Source organism: Gymnoscopelus microlampas (genome assembly GCF_963454915.1).
Source record: "Gymnoscopelus microlampas genome assembly, chromosome: 19".
Classification (NCBI taxonomy): Eukaryota; Metazoa; Chordata; class Actinopteri; order Myctophiformes; family Myctophidae; genus Gymnoscopelus; species Gymnoscopelus microlampas.
The window spans coordinates 7,941,600-7,956,242 of NC_139956.1; the positions used below are offsets into that span (position 1 = coordinate 7,941,600).

At 39.1% G+C, this 14,643-nt stretch overlaps 1 protein-coding gene across 1 annotated transcript in view; it reads left to right on the top strand.

The window, feature by feature from the left end:
* The window catches only part of LOC311035199 (H-2 class II histocompatibility antigen, A-U alpha chain-like), a gene marked incomplete at its 3' end in the record, with an annotated part of 48,964 nt that extends 34,700 nt beyond the window's left edge, over window positions 1-14,264 (top strand). Inside the window, exons 3-5 of the mRNA XM_084043278.1 lie at window positions 12,307-12,407; window positions 13,205-13,385; window positions 14,113-14,264. Coding sequence (XP_083899404.1) covers window positions 12,307-12,407; window positions 13,205-13,385; window positions 14,113-14,264 — 434 coding nt within the window. The remainder of the gene's footprint in view (window positions 1-12,306; window positions 12,408-13,204; window positions 13,386-14,112) is intronic.
* Window positions 14,265-14,643: the final 379 nt, after the last annotated feature.

A 14,643-nucleotide genomic window follows, 5' to 3' on the forward strand; every position in this document is an offset into this window, starting at 1 on the left:
AGTACATGTTGAATTCCGGACTTTTAGTATTTCTACACTGCAGTATTGATATTTTTACTTAAGTAAAAGATGCGCGTACTTTTTTCCACCACTGCCTTCCCCCTGCAGATGGCCTGTTCGGTTATGGGCTAGTGAGCTGCCAGTTCACTGCCAGAGATGCCAGTGATGCCGTGTACCTGGAGCAGTACTACTTCAACAAGGAGCTGTTAGCTCAGTATAGCAGCGCTACGGGCAAGTACACCGGCTACACCAAGGGCCTCAAATGGATTGCCGAGGTCATGAACCTGAACAAAGGCAGAATGGCAGAGATGAAAATAAAGAGTCATAAAGAATGTATGAGCCACGTATCTCTCATGTATGATGCACTGACGAATCATTCTGCTGGTGCAGGGGCCTTCGGTACGTATTTGAGTATTAACCCATAGGGCGTAGCAGTGGTGTAAAGTAACTAAGTACATTTACTCAAGTACTGTACTCAAGTATAATGTTGTGGTACTCTTACTTTACTGGAGTATTTCCAATTGTCTATTCTTTTACTTCTACTCCACTACATCTCGAGAGGCAAATATTGCACTTTTACTCCACTACAATTATATGAAAACTTTAGTTACGAGTTACTTTGCAGATATAAATGATTACATTATAAAAAATACATGTGGCACCACAAAATGTCCGCCACTGCTATGCCCTATACATGCATTTTATATATGTGTCCACCAGTGCAGCCCAATGTCAGACTGAGGTCTGAACGTCCACACAGGAGCAGCCGTCATCCCGGCTTCCTGGTGTGCAGTGTTCACCACTTCTACCCCAAAGCCATCCGAGTCACATGGCTGAGGAACGGACAGGAAGTGAACTCATCCGACGTCAGCTTCACGGAAGAGCTGACCAATGGGGACTGGTCGTACCAGACTCACGCTTTCCTGGAGTACACGCCCAAGTCGCCCATACATGGAGAAAAGATCACCTGTAAGGTAGAGCACGCCAGCCTCCAGGAGCCCATGCTAACTGACTGGGGTAATAATATAATAATAATAACAATAACTATGACAGCCATAATAAAATGATAAGAGTTTGTTCAGTGCAAATTAAGCAATATTTTATCGTCAGTGCATTTCAAATGTAAATCTATTGTCAATGTCAAGTAAGACTTTGCTCTTTATCTCCGCCAGGCCAACAGGCCAGGAGTCTGAAATTATGTTTTCGCCCCTGCACTCAGAGGAGCACGCTTTTCTAGTCTTGATATTAGTTTGCAACATACATAGGTGATCTTGGAATTAAAAGTTAACTCAATGTCTAATACAGTATGCAGTTTGCGCTAACATTACCTGTAGTGTTGTAAGCCAAAGTGTGTATAGTGATAAAGCAGATTACAAACATGAATGTGGTCTGAAACGTTAGTTGTTTATTGACCGTGGTGTTGTTGTCGGAGCCTGCAGGTATGACGGAGTCCCAGAGGATTAAGATAGGAGCGGGATCGACTGGCCTGGTGCTTGCTGGACTGATGGTTCTTCTCGTTTCTGGATTTATCTGCTATAAGAGAAGAAATACTGGTGAGATGAATGAACACAAAGAAATAAATAAATAATCTATTATAAATTGTAATATATCAGTTTAATATTTTCAAGTGCACATTTTCTCATGCTCACATCATATTGACCATGATACTGACCATGATACTGACATCATAATGACCATGATACTGACATGATACTGACCATGTAGTGGAGCGGCTAAATGCTTTTTATTGGCAGAATCTTTCAGTTGATGATAAAAGCGTGAAAATTGGCATGAGCAGTCTCCATGGGTCACTTGACAAGAAAATTGTCCGAGGCAGTTGTAATTTCAAGATGGCGGCCATTTTTCAAGATGGCCGATACCTTAGTGAGCAGTTAAGTGATATGATGGTTTATTTGGTGATACAAGCATGAAAATTGGCATGAATAGTCTCTGTGGGTCACTTGACAATAGGCCACCCACAGCTACTTCACATTTCAACATGGCGGCCATTTTTCAAGATGGCCAACACTTTAGTGGAGCATTTAAGTTATATAATGGTTCATTTGGTGATACAAGCATGAACATTGGCATGAGCAGTCTCTGTGGGTCACTTGACAATAAGCCACCGACAGCTACTTGAAATTTCAAGATGGCGGCCATTTTTCAAGATGGCCACCACCTTAGTGGAGCAGTTAAGCTTAAGATACAAGCATGAAAATTGCCATGAGCCGTCTCAAAAGGTCATTTGACAAGAAACCCCACAACCACCGCTTGAAATTTCAAGATGACTGCCGCCCGCCATGTGGATCTTTAAATGATACCTTTTCTCATAGAAATGTATTGGGTTCCTCAAAAAGCTCTGTCAAGAGAGGTTGTTTGACTGTGTTTTGTCTGACTACTCGCCCACGACCAGTCCAGTTTGGTAAAACCTGTCAGGAGTTGCCTCCCACCGGCATAGCTCTCAGGGTTCACTGAGGTACACAAGCTCCCTTACCACGACACGGTAACAGTCACAAGGGCGGATTTATTTTTTTATTTTTTAACTAACAGCCATTACATGTGTCAAATAAATACTAAGAAATGGGGAAACAAAAAATATGACTAATAAATGAGCACAGTTGTGGTGCTGATTAGCACAGTTGTGGTGCTGAACGGACAGTGCTCCAAAATTATAATTGAGCAATGGCTAATACTGAATGGCAGTAGCCACGGAACCATGACAAACTATACTAAGGAACTAAACTGAAAATATGCTTCACCGTTACGTACGGCAGTGGAAGGCAGTGGAAGCAATGTTACAAAGTAACAACTGAAAATTACACACTAATAGACTGGTGACAAAGTAAAACATGATGCACTGATGTGGCGAGGGGAAGCCGAGCCATAGGCTTACACTTGAAAACACAGAGGACAACGGGGAATAACTCTGGCAAAATAAACATGCAAATAGGTTCTAGCAGGGGCAACTATATAGGCATGTGCAACTGAGTCCATATCTGAAGCACTTACTGTACACCTTCCAGTACATGCCTTGGTGCACCCACATTTGGTCAACTCCCAACAACTCTCCGCAATAGGTGGAAGTGGAGTCCAGAAGACTTTCCACTTCTCGTCCTGTTCCACCCATCCCCAGTCAGATGGCTCGGCATTTGTGGATGTCGCTTCAATGCCTGTCCCCACACGTATCCAGCCTCATAAGAAGCACGTTTGGCATGCTCTTTGAGTGCTGCTTGAGTTGGTGGGATCAAGTCATAATGTCTTTGCTTTCTGGCAAAGAGATCAAGATGTAGATGCTCTCTTTTTGGCCCTTTCCAGCTCTGTGATGTTGAACCTAAGTTTACAGCTTAAATTATATTTTGCTCTGTTTCTTGTCAATGTGCTTTCTATGCCATCACCTTCATCTAGTCGGGTTAGACTAAGTAAGATAGGTAGAGCATTGATCTTATGAAATAATGGAACATTTCTTGCAATGGTATCATAACCAGTACGATCGTGCTCTCTGTTGAATAAACTCGGCTGAATGAGTTTTTCCTTGGTGACCTGCTGACAAATGAAACATCTGTCCCAGTTAGTTTTCTCAACTGTTATGATGGCTTCTGCCATGTCTGCAGCATAGGCCGAGGGTTTATCCTTTTACCACCTTTTACCAAGCACTTTGATGTATGGGATACAACTAAGTTGGTGCCTTAACCCTACACCTAGTCCGATCGTTCATCCAATGCCATTTAAATCCTGTGCGATCTGTACACCATCCGGTTAACTAAAACCCCATTAACCTTGGCTCGGCTCTCCCGCGCTGGCACAACCTGTCAATTCAGGTGCGGCTATCTAATTGTTTTGGGGTAAATTAGACAGCATTTGGGGTACTAACTTTCAATTAGCTGACATTGAACCCCACTCTGAGTTTAACAGCAGTGATATATCACCAGTGTGCCCTGGTAGTGCGGATATTCACTCTTATCTAATCTATCTATGATCAACAAAACTGTATTGTGATGTGTTAAAAGTTGTTCTTTAGCATAATAACAATAATCGTATAATTGTCCTTAATGAAAAAAAAACATACATTTCTATGAGAAAATGTATCTTTTGAGGATCCAGGGGGCGGCCATCTTGAAAATAGAAATTTCAAGTGGATGTGAGTGTTTTCTTGTCAAGCAACCCTTAGAAACTGCTCAAGCCAATTGTAATGCCTGTATCAACAAATAAACCATTATATAACTTAATTGCTCCACTAAAGTGTTGGCCATCTTGACAAATGGCCGCCATCTTGAAATTTCAAGTAGCTGTGGGTGGCCTATTGTCAAGTGACCCACAGAGACTGCTCATGCCAATTTTCATGCTTGTATCACCAAATAAACCATTATATAACTTAATTGCTCCACTAAAGTGTTGGCCATCTTGAAAAATGGCCGCCATCTTGGAAATTCAAGTAGCTGTGGGTGGTCTATTGTCAAGTGACCCACAGAGACTGCTCATGCCAATTTTCATGCTTGTATCACCAAATAAACCATCATATCACTTAACTGCCCACTAAGGTGTCGGCCATCTTGAAAAATGGCCGCCATCTTGAAATTACAACTGCCTCGGACAATTTTCTTGTCAAGTGACCCGTGGAGACTGCTCATGCCAATTTTCACGCTTTTATCATAAATTGAAAGATCGTAGCACTTAGCTGCTCCGCTAATGATACTGACATGATACTGACCATGATACTGACCATGATACTGACATGATACTGACATCATACTGACCATGATACTGACCATGATACTGACATGATACTGACATCATACTGACCATGATACTGACCATGATACTGACCATGATACTGACATGATACTGACCATGATACTGACCATGATACTGACATGATACTGACATGATACTGACATGATACTGACCATGATACTGACATGATACTGACCATGATACTGACCATGATACTGACCATGATACTGACATGATACTGACCATGATACTGACATGATACTGACCATGATACTGACCATGATACTGACCATGATACTGACCATGATACTGACATGATACTGACATGATACTGACATGATACTGACCATGATACTGACCATGATACTGACATGATACTGACATCATACTGACCATGATACTGACATGATACTGACATCATACTGACCATGATACTGACATCATACTGACCATGATACTGACCATGATACTGACCATACTGACATCATACTGACCATGATACTGACATGATACTGATCATGAAACTGACCATGATACTGACACCATACTGACTTCAATGTTTGAATTTCACTTGACAATACTGGCGGGCCATATCATACAGATGTGCCACTTCAAAACTTCAAATGTCCTGCCATCGCCAAGACAGTACATTTTCAGGGGATTCCCAGGGCAATAAGAGGGACAAAGAAGGGCATTTAAAATGCTGAATTATTTTGATGATCACTGCTTTTATGATGCTAATTAATTTGAGCAACTGGTCAAGGACCTCTTCAAATCACCTTTCGCCTCATAATGAGTCTGACACCTTCTTCAACACACATTCTTTTGTTCTCATGTATATGGATGTCTGTTGAAGGGAAAAACGGGGGTGTGTAGTGACAACTTCTTTTCAGGGGCAAAACAGTGCCTTTTTAAGGGCAGAACAGGGAGGGAAAAAATGCATTTTCAGGGCACTTTCAGGGAAAGAACAGTAACGTGTGAAGTTTTGAAGTGGCACATCTGTATTTACCCTCTTGCCACAATTGGACCCCGGGCTGGACTTGGACATGAGAGATTTATTAAGATATAAGATATTGATGAAGCAGGGATGTCACCAAAGATAGAGGAACATTAAAACTAATGTCAGTATGTTGGGGGGGGGGGGGGGGGGGGGGTTTCTTATGCAACACTTGCTTTTTAACACGTCTTGTAATACACAAGCTTTGCAAAATCTAAGTCACTGCTTCAGACTCCAAGTTATTCCCCAGCTATGAGGTTCCAGGCCAGGTTCTCGACCACACAAACATTTAATCATCACCAGAGGCAGCTCCACGAATCATGTTCAACCCAGATTTGGCTCAACAAAGGGAATGAACTCATTCTCATGCTATTCATAAAAATGTGGAACGCCCTACCAAAAGGAGTAAAGGAGTGTAAAACCCTACTCACTTTCAAAACTGCCCTAAAGATACACCTTCAGGAGGCTGCAATTCGAAAATGGCCCTGGAAGACCTGGAACGCATCTGTGTCACTTTAGATTTCTTTGGCTATTCAAAAATAGCAGATATACAAGCTCATAGCGCGGCACCAAGTGCCGCGCTATGAGCTTGTAGATCTGCTATTTTTGAAAAACCTTGAAAACATTTTTTTTTTTTTTTTTTCAAAAAACTGTTAGGATTTAAAAAAAAATTAAGAATCGCTTCAGGTCTTAATGGGTTAATGAGTCTTCCAGTTTAGTAGACCTTGTATTGTGAATGTTGTACTTCCATGTACTGTTGTTCTCATGTCTTACTAAATAAAGTACATCCATCAATCAAAAACCACATGAACCCGTGAACCAATATCAAAGCGACATTTTGCTTTACCTTTACTTTACACTGTTGTTGCGTCTATGGATGAGGTAGTAGTTCAGACCAACACGGAACCACACCCACCTACAAAGCCTTCCTACGTTTCCCTCTGGGGATCAATAAAGCTATCTCACTTCCCCTTCACGACACTGCCTCTCAGCTTTCCCATTGTTGGTACAAGTAAATAAAAGGAGATCATTTATTAATGCATTAATAATTTATTAGGCCCGTGCTTCCTTCTCTCCTACAATGAAAGTATGAGGCCGTTAACCTGTCTCTATCTGTCTCTATCTGTCTCTATCTGTCTCTATCTGTCTCTATATGTCTCTATCTGTCTCCATATGTCTCTGTCTGTCTGTCTTACAGCAGCCTCTATGGGAGAAGAGACGGCTGGAGTTCTACAGTGATGTTCACCAGTCTTTCAAACCACATGCATTTTTGACACATGCTTTTTATCATTTGTTTCCTCTGTTTCTTTCTCTACTCTTTTCTCTAAACTGCTAAATGTTGGGAGCTTGTACAATGTTTTTATTTAATTTAATTTCAGCCACCTATTTACATCTGTAAACTTATGATGTGACAATAATGTTGAGGTTTTGCAGGGTGCTCATTGTATGTCTTGTATTGTTATATATTCACATTTGTGACACTCAGCTTAAAGCTCTATTATGTTTGTGAATAAAATGTTATTTTGTCCATTCTGTATGGTTGAGTATGTTATAAACCATTTAAACGGGGAAAGAATCTGTGTCATTTTAGATACTAACCACGTTAACCATTATTTTATATTAAGAGCTTAAGATATGCTATTTTTGACAAATCTGGAAAAAATGTGAAAATCTTTGAATATATATATTTTTAAATATTTTTTTTTTAAACTCAAATCTTTGCTTCTGGGGGTCCCTGGAACAACATATTTTGAGATGGTGTCGGCGGACAAATACATATTATTTCCACATTGTACATACATATTTACATACATATTTCCACATTGCAGTATTGATACTTTTACCCAAGTACAAAATGTGAGTACTTTTTCCATCACTGCTTATCACAAATCCAGATTGTGACCTCCTCCATTGGTGAGAGAGAGGAAGTAAAGAAAACACAGCAGCCGTGTAGACTCCAGTGTGTCTCTGATGACTCTGTGATCCACCTTACTGCAGAGAGAGATGAAGAATCCTACCATCACCATCCTCCTCTTCATCCCACTGACTTTCACAATCTGCTACGCCACTTCTCAAAGTAAGAATCTTGCTGCTAATAATCAGTGGTGCAAAGTAACTAAAGTACAATTTTGAGTTACTTTTTTACTTTACTTCCAATATTACTTAAATAATAATAATAATACTTTTACTTCTACTCCACTACATCTCAGAGGCAAATATTGTACTTTTACTCCACTACAATTATTTGAAAACTTTAGTTAGTAGTTACTTTGCAGATATAAATTATCACATTATAAAACATACAATAACCACTTTAGCCTTATTTTATACATAAGTTATTTGAAAATAGACAATCTACAAGCTCAAGCTTGGTGAGCTTGTAAATCTTCTATTTTAAAACATGTGTACTTTTATTTGTGGTACTTTAAGTATATTTTGATGCCAATACTTAGTGTACTTTTACTCCAGTAACATTTTGAACACAGGCCTTTTACTTGTAACAGAGTATGTTTATATTGTGGTACTGCTACTTTTACTTAAGTAGTACTTCTTCCACCACTGCTTATAATAAATAATAATACATTATATACAATTAAAAGCAGTGCATATACATAAACAATGGACAGAGGTGGATAGTTATTCGATTTATTTTTTTTACTTTTGGAATGCATTGTATTTATATGAGTAGTTTAAATAACATACCTTTCACTTTTACAGGACATAATTGTACTTTTTCTTCTTTACCTTCGGGCCAAATGTAAAGGAGTAAAAGTGTGATTTTTCTTGTTACTCAGAGAGCAACAATACATTTTGTTTATTTCTATTGTTGGACAACTTATCATTGTATATTTTAGACCATTGAATTACGTATGAAACAATAACTCGCATCATATGAAGTAACTCCTTCAGTAGTCTTTTCACTAGATACTTTCTTACTAAAGTAATAATCTGGATGACTGCTTTGACTTCTATTCATTATTTTAAAGTAACAATATTTTTACTTGAGTTTTTGGCTGCTCTACCCACCTCTGTCAACCCGAGGGAAATACATCTAAAAGTAAAGAAGATAACACTGAGAAAGGTTGAAAAAATAAATAAAACTGATTTCAAATGCAAGGAAATTAATCGGCCTTACATGGTGATATTAATGGCAAAGGTACAGTTAAGGGTAACTAACAGGATAGGTGGGCTCCAAAAATATTTGGAAATTGTTTTTAAGTAAAGTAAAGTATACAGGATTAGAACATGCTTAAACATTCAACAATTAAGGTCTAATATTTCTACAATTGCTAGATATTGCTACAGAACCTGTATATCAGCATAAACAAGAATTTGAAGGATAAAATTAAGTCTGATAATGATGTATCGTGCATGTTCACATCATGTATACAATACTTTACATTACTTAAAGGGATATTTCACTTTCAAACATGTTTGGGGTCATGTTACTGTCTATTCAGGCTTTTGTGAACACCCGAGACAGTTTTTTAGTTGCTTGATTCAGTATGCAGATATTTGATATTAATTTTATCCGACACACCCCCTTCAAATTGAATACAAATATTAAATGAAAAATGTAATTGATGTATTAAGGACAATATCAGTCATCCGAACCAAGAACTGGTGTTTTCAATGAATCTAACATGGCTAAAATAGAGTTACAATGGGTTTGTATCGGGTTTGACCTGATAAAATGAATATCAAATATCTACATACTGAATCAAGCAACTTAAAAACTGTCTGGGGTGCTCACAACAGCCTGAATAGACATTAAAATTACCCCATACATGAAATATCCTTAAGACCATTTTTCATTTTTTTATTACATTTTGGATAAAAATAGCCAAATTTACATCGAGGTGCCCAGATATCCCTAGTGCCCACCTATCACGTATCCCTTAGTAGGTGAACCCATGCCAAGTGTGCGGATCATTTGCTGTGGTCGTCCTCACGTTAAATTGAAAACGTTGTAATTTGGATACATAATTATATTTCTGTATTACTTTTTTCCAGTTCGCCATGATGTTCAGTATTTTGTGGGCTGCTCAACATCGAACATCACTACAGACATACAGCTACAGCTGGCCATTGATGGCGACGAGGCATTTTATGTGGACTTCCAAAGAGAAGTGGTCGTGTTCACTGCTCCCGCATTCCTTCACATCGCTGTACAATCAATCTTTGATCCTCTCCATACGCTTGTCAATGCTAAAAAAAGCAATAAATCGTGCCATTTAATTCTGGAATATATAAACAAACTGCATAACAATCCACCCGAAGAACAAGGTACATTTTCAATTTTGTCTATTACGTACTTATTTGGTTGGTTGGTTGTTTAGAGTATAGCCAACAGTGGTGGACAAAGTACTTTTTTTGATTGATTGAATATTTTATTAGGCAAAAAAATGTACACAAAACATCACAATTACATTTATAATACTTTGTCTAAAAGGTCCGTCTTATTTCCATTGAGGTCCTTGGTATTCACTCAGTAAAAGCACAGATACTACTGGTCAACTTTGCTCCACTACAAGTAAAAGTAGCTCAGTCAAAATTAGCCTATTAGTATTCAAAAGCACAGCTTTTAAAAAATACTTAAGTACAAGTAAAAGTAGGAGTACATTTTAATCAATGCATTGCTGGAACCTTGTAAGCAGAGATGTAATTTGTCTTTGGTAAACACAGTAAGAATTTGAAAATGAATGGGGTTTTTTTTTGTCTCTGTGTGCGTTTTTCATCCCTGAAATCTCAAACATGGACTTCAGATAAGGCCATGGGTGTTCTTGTGTTGACGTCTATTTGCAACACAGCTGAGGTCTGACTCAGACGTTGTATGTTTTTTTTTTCATGGTTTACAGAGGAACGTCGTGTCAACGTCGTTTCAACGTCTTTATGTAGGCTAACGCCGTTAGTTTAGGTCTTGTGTCGACGTTGTATGAACGTCTCACTCTGAAAAATAAAATCGACATCAACACAACAGTTACACAACAATTTATAAGACCACTTTAATAGTTGATTATGAATCTTATCTTTTGACATTGTATAATCATAAACTGACTGAGCTGGCAGTGTGCCCAGTATTAACAGAGTAGAGAACAGTATAATTCAAAGGTGAATGCTTTGCCAACTGAGATACCCAAACACAATACATATACTGGTTTAGTGTGCTACATGGATTTAGTGAGACATTTTATTCTGTTGTGTAGTGTCGTATATTGGTCCATTTATCAGACAGGAAAAACACTATTCCATAACTATTCCCTAGGTGCAGGAATATAACAAGGATCCAGTTCAGAGAAGAGGGTTTGTCCACAGAAATGTATTTATTTCCATAGACGCTGACACCTGCATTGCCAATCACAGAGTGTGCCTGAATCACAACAACATCACAATATAAACAGACTGACATTTCACATAGGACCATCCTACTATCTCCTTCTTGACCACTCACAAACTGATTTCCAGGAACAAAAGATTTCTTGGGGTGGTCCTTCTCAGTCACATAATGGATTACAATCTGTCTTGGTTTTAACACATAACATGTATCTATCAAACTGTACTTTTACACAAGCTCATATTATGAAATCATTGTTTATCATCTTATTACCTTCAATATAAGCCCACACATGTATGTATTCAACCTTGTATGAATGAGTTAAACGAAACGAGATGATTAAAACAACATAACATTTTCCTTTGAGTCAAGAAGAAAAGTTTACATGCAACTAACTGATTTCTTCCACAACCACATTTGTTCACACTTGTGTACTTACAAGAAAATAAGCTTTTACCAAGAGATCAGAATAATACAGTATAAATTCAATCTGAGTTTGCATGACTTTACCACAGATTTTTTGGAGAGAGAGAGAGACAGATGCATTTCACCTCTGCTTCCCAAAGTGAGGTCCGGCGCCCCAAGGATCCCTTTGGGCGGTTCCAGGGGGTCCCCAACAAAATATGTTAATTCTTTGTCCATCTGAAATCAAAAACAAATAATTATGTCAAAAGGTAATCCCAATCTTTGGTCAAAACAAATCATTCCTCTACTAGCATGGCTGGCACAGAGTTTACATGTCAAAGTACAAGAAGTATGTGCAGTGGATACATTCTATTTGACTACTTTTGATCATTTACAATTTATTTCTGTAAAACTTCAGCTAGACAGAGTTCTTTCAGACATAATCCCACCTTTAGTTAAATTAAGTAATTTACTGGTACTGTACTTCTTTGAAAATAGCCGATCTACAAGCTCACAACGCGTCGCAAAGCGACGCGTTGTGAGCTTGTAGATCTGCTATTTTCAAAACACGTTCATACATTCGGAAACTTGTGAAATGGGACGTTCTGCATAATGACTACTTTTACTTTCAGTATTTAAGTAGGCCTATATTTGAGAATACTTTTGTACTTTTACTCAAGTACATTTTTTATACCAGACTTTTATCTGTAACAGAGTATTTCTACATTGTGGTATTGATACTTTTCTGTAGAGAAATGTAGAACTTTTTCCACCACTGATTTCTACATTGCTGTATTGATACTTTTCCCACCACTAACCCCACCTCTCCATCCAACAGAAGCTCCTGACAGTGTCCTGTATCCATCAGAGGAGGTGGAGCTGGGGAAGGAGAACAGACTCATCTGCTACGTCAGACACTTCTACCCTCCATCCATCCAGGTCAGCAGAGGTGGACAAAAGTACTCACACCTAGTGCTTGACATACTTGAGTCAAAGTATAATGTAGATCACTGGTTCCCAAACTTTTTTTTTACTCGAGACCCAAAACAGAAATTTGATGTCTCCCTAGTGAAAATAGCAGATCTACAAACTCACAACGCGTCTTGATACGACGTGTTGTGAAATTGTACATCGGCTATTTTCTCATTTATGGAATTTCTTTGATTTTATTTTTATTTATTCATGGAAATGTTTTGAAATGATAATAATTAACACAATGTAGGAAACAAAAAATAAAGGGACATTTACTCGCCTGACCCATAAACATGTGTCCGCGACCCACAAATGGGTCCTGACCCTGTGTTTGGGAAACAGTGATGTAGATACTCCTGAAACCCAGCTACCAGTGACATCATCGATGAGGAATCCAAGCTAATAGAAACTGCAGGCTTTCTATTCCTGGAAAGTTAGCATGCTTTAATAGGAGCCATTGTTTAAAAAAAATACACATTTTGAAATATTGTTTGAAATCACTGGTAGACGGGTTTCTGAACTGAGTAGAACAATAATTGTACCATATTATAATGTGCATTAGAGAGGACCAATTATATGAAAATAGGTTTAAAATGGGTGAAGTGGTCCTTTAAGTGGTTAATTCATAATGTACTTTCTCCCTTTCGAGAAATGTAGTCGAGTCAAAAGTACAATATCTGTCCTGTAGTGAAGTAAAAGTCATCATAAGTATCCAAAAAAAAAAAAACAATACTCAATTAAATGTACTTTGTCCTCCACTGCAGGTCAGCTGGACCAGGAATGGTGAAGCGGTGAACCACGGAGCGTCACTGAGCCGCTACTTCCCTGATGAGGACGGAACCTTCCACCAGTTCTCCTCACTGGACTTCATCCCCCATGAGGGAGACGAGTACAGCTGCAGTGTGACGCACCCTGCCCTGGAGAAGCCCGAGGTCAGGTTCTGGGGTCAGTATGATGCTTTCAACATGTTTTTATGCATGGACCAGCCCACGCTCAGGTTCTGGGGTCAGTATGATGCTTTAAACAAATGTTAGTTTATGTTACGGTCTCAAATGGACCCATTTGTACCACCACCACCACTCTCAGAGTTATGGGGGCCCGTGGTCTAATGCATACCAAACTGGGGGGTCCTTGAAATTAACAACTTTGAGAATAACTAAACGAAACAAAACTAGACTAAACTAATACTAAAGCAAGTGATAGACTAAAGCAGGGGTCTTCAACAGGGGGTCCGGGACCCCTAGGGGGTCCTCAGAGTTACTACAGGGGGTCCGCCAAACCTTTGTGTGATATGTTTTTTTTTTTACCTTAACCACTTGAACCCTAGCATCCCTTTTACTGAGGAGAACTTTAGCCAAAAATAGCAGATCTACAAGCTCACAACGCCTCGCGCTGCGAGGCGTTGTGAGCTTGTAGATCTGCTATTTTTGGCAAAGAGGTCTAGGTGTAGAGGGAAAAAAGAGCAGACCAAGTAAACAAAAAAAGTTTAATCTAAAACACAATTTTATACAATATAGAGGGGGTCCCTGCTTCATTCCTTCTCTCAGCAAGGGGGTCCTTGGCCTGAAAACATTGAAGACCCTTGGACTAAAGAAAGCACTCAAAGCAACAGCAGCTCTTTTAGCCTTTTGTTGTGTCTCTGGTGGCATTGTGATTTGTCGTTCCTCTGCAGACGCAGACGCTGAGGAGGTGGAGAGGCCCGGTTCTGGAGTGGACGTGTACTGTGGAGTGGGAGTGACTCTGGGCACTCTGGCCGTGGTGTTCGGGGGAACGTTCCTCCTCGTCAAGAGTGTCAGTGTGTGTCCAGCATCAGGGGTGTTGTGATGTGAAGATATACAACGCGTTTTGAGATTGTACATCTGCTATTTTCTGCACGACTGTCATACAACACAGCATAAATTACTCATTTTGAACGTTTTGAACCGGTTTTTGTACCGACTTTCACTATTTTGGAAAGTGCAGTGTGAAACTGCGATTGCCATAGCCTACCAGCCAGATTACAGAAAATGCTAACAAAGAGTCAATGTACAATATCTTTTAAGGCTCATGAAATGGGTCTTATCAACATCTACAAGGTGTAAAACAAGAGGCAGAACAGTTGTTGCATTGAAGTATCTCTGTGCTGGAGTTACAATTTAACCAATTATGACCTGAACGCATCTGTGTCACTTTAGATTTCTTTGGCTATTCAAAAATAGCAGAT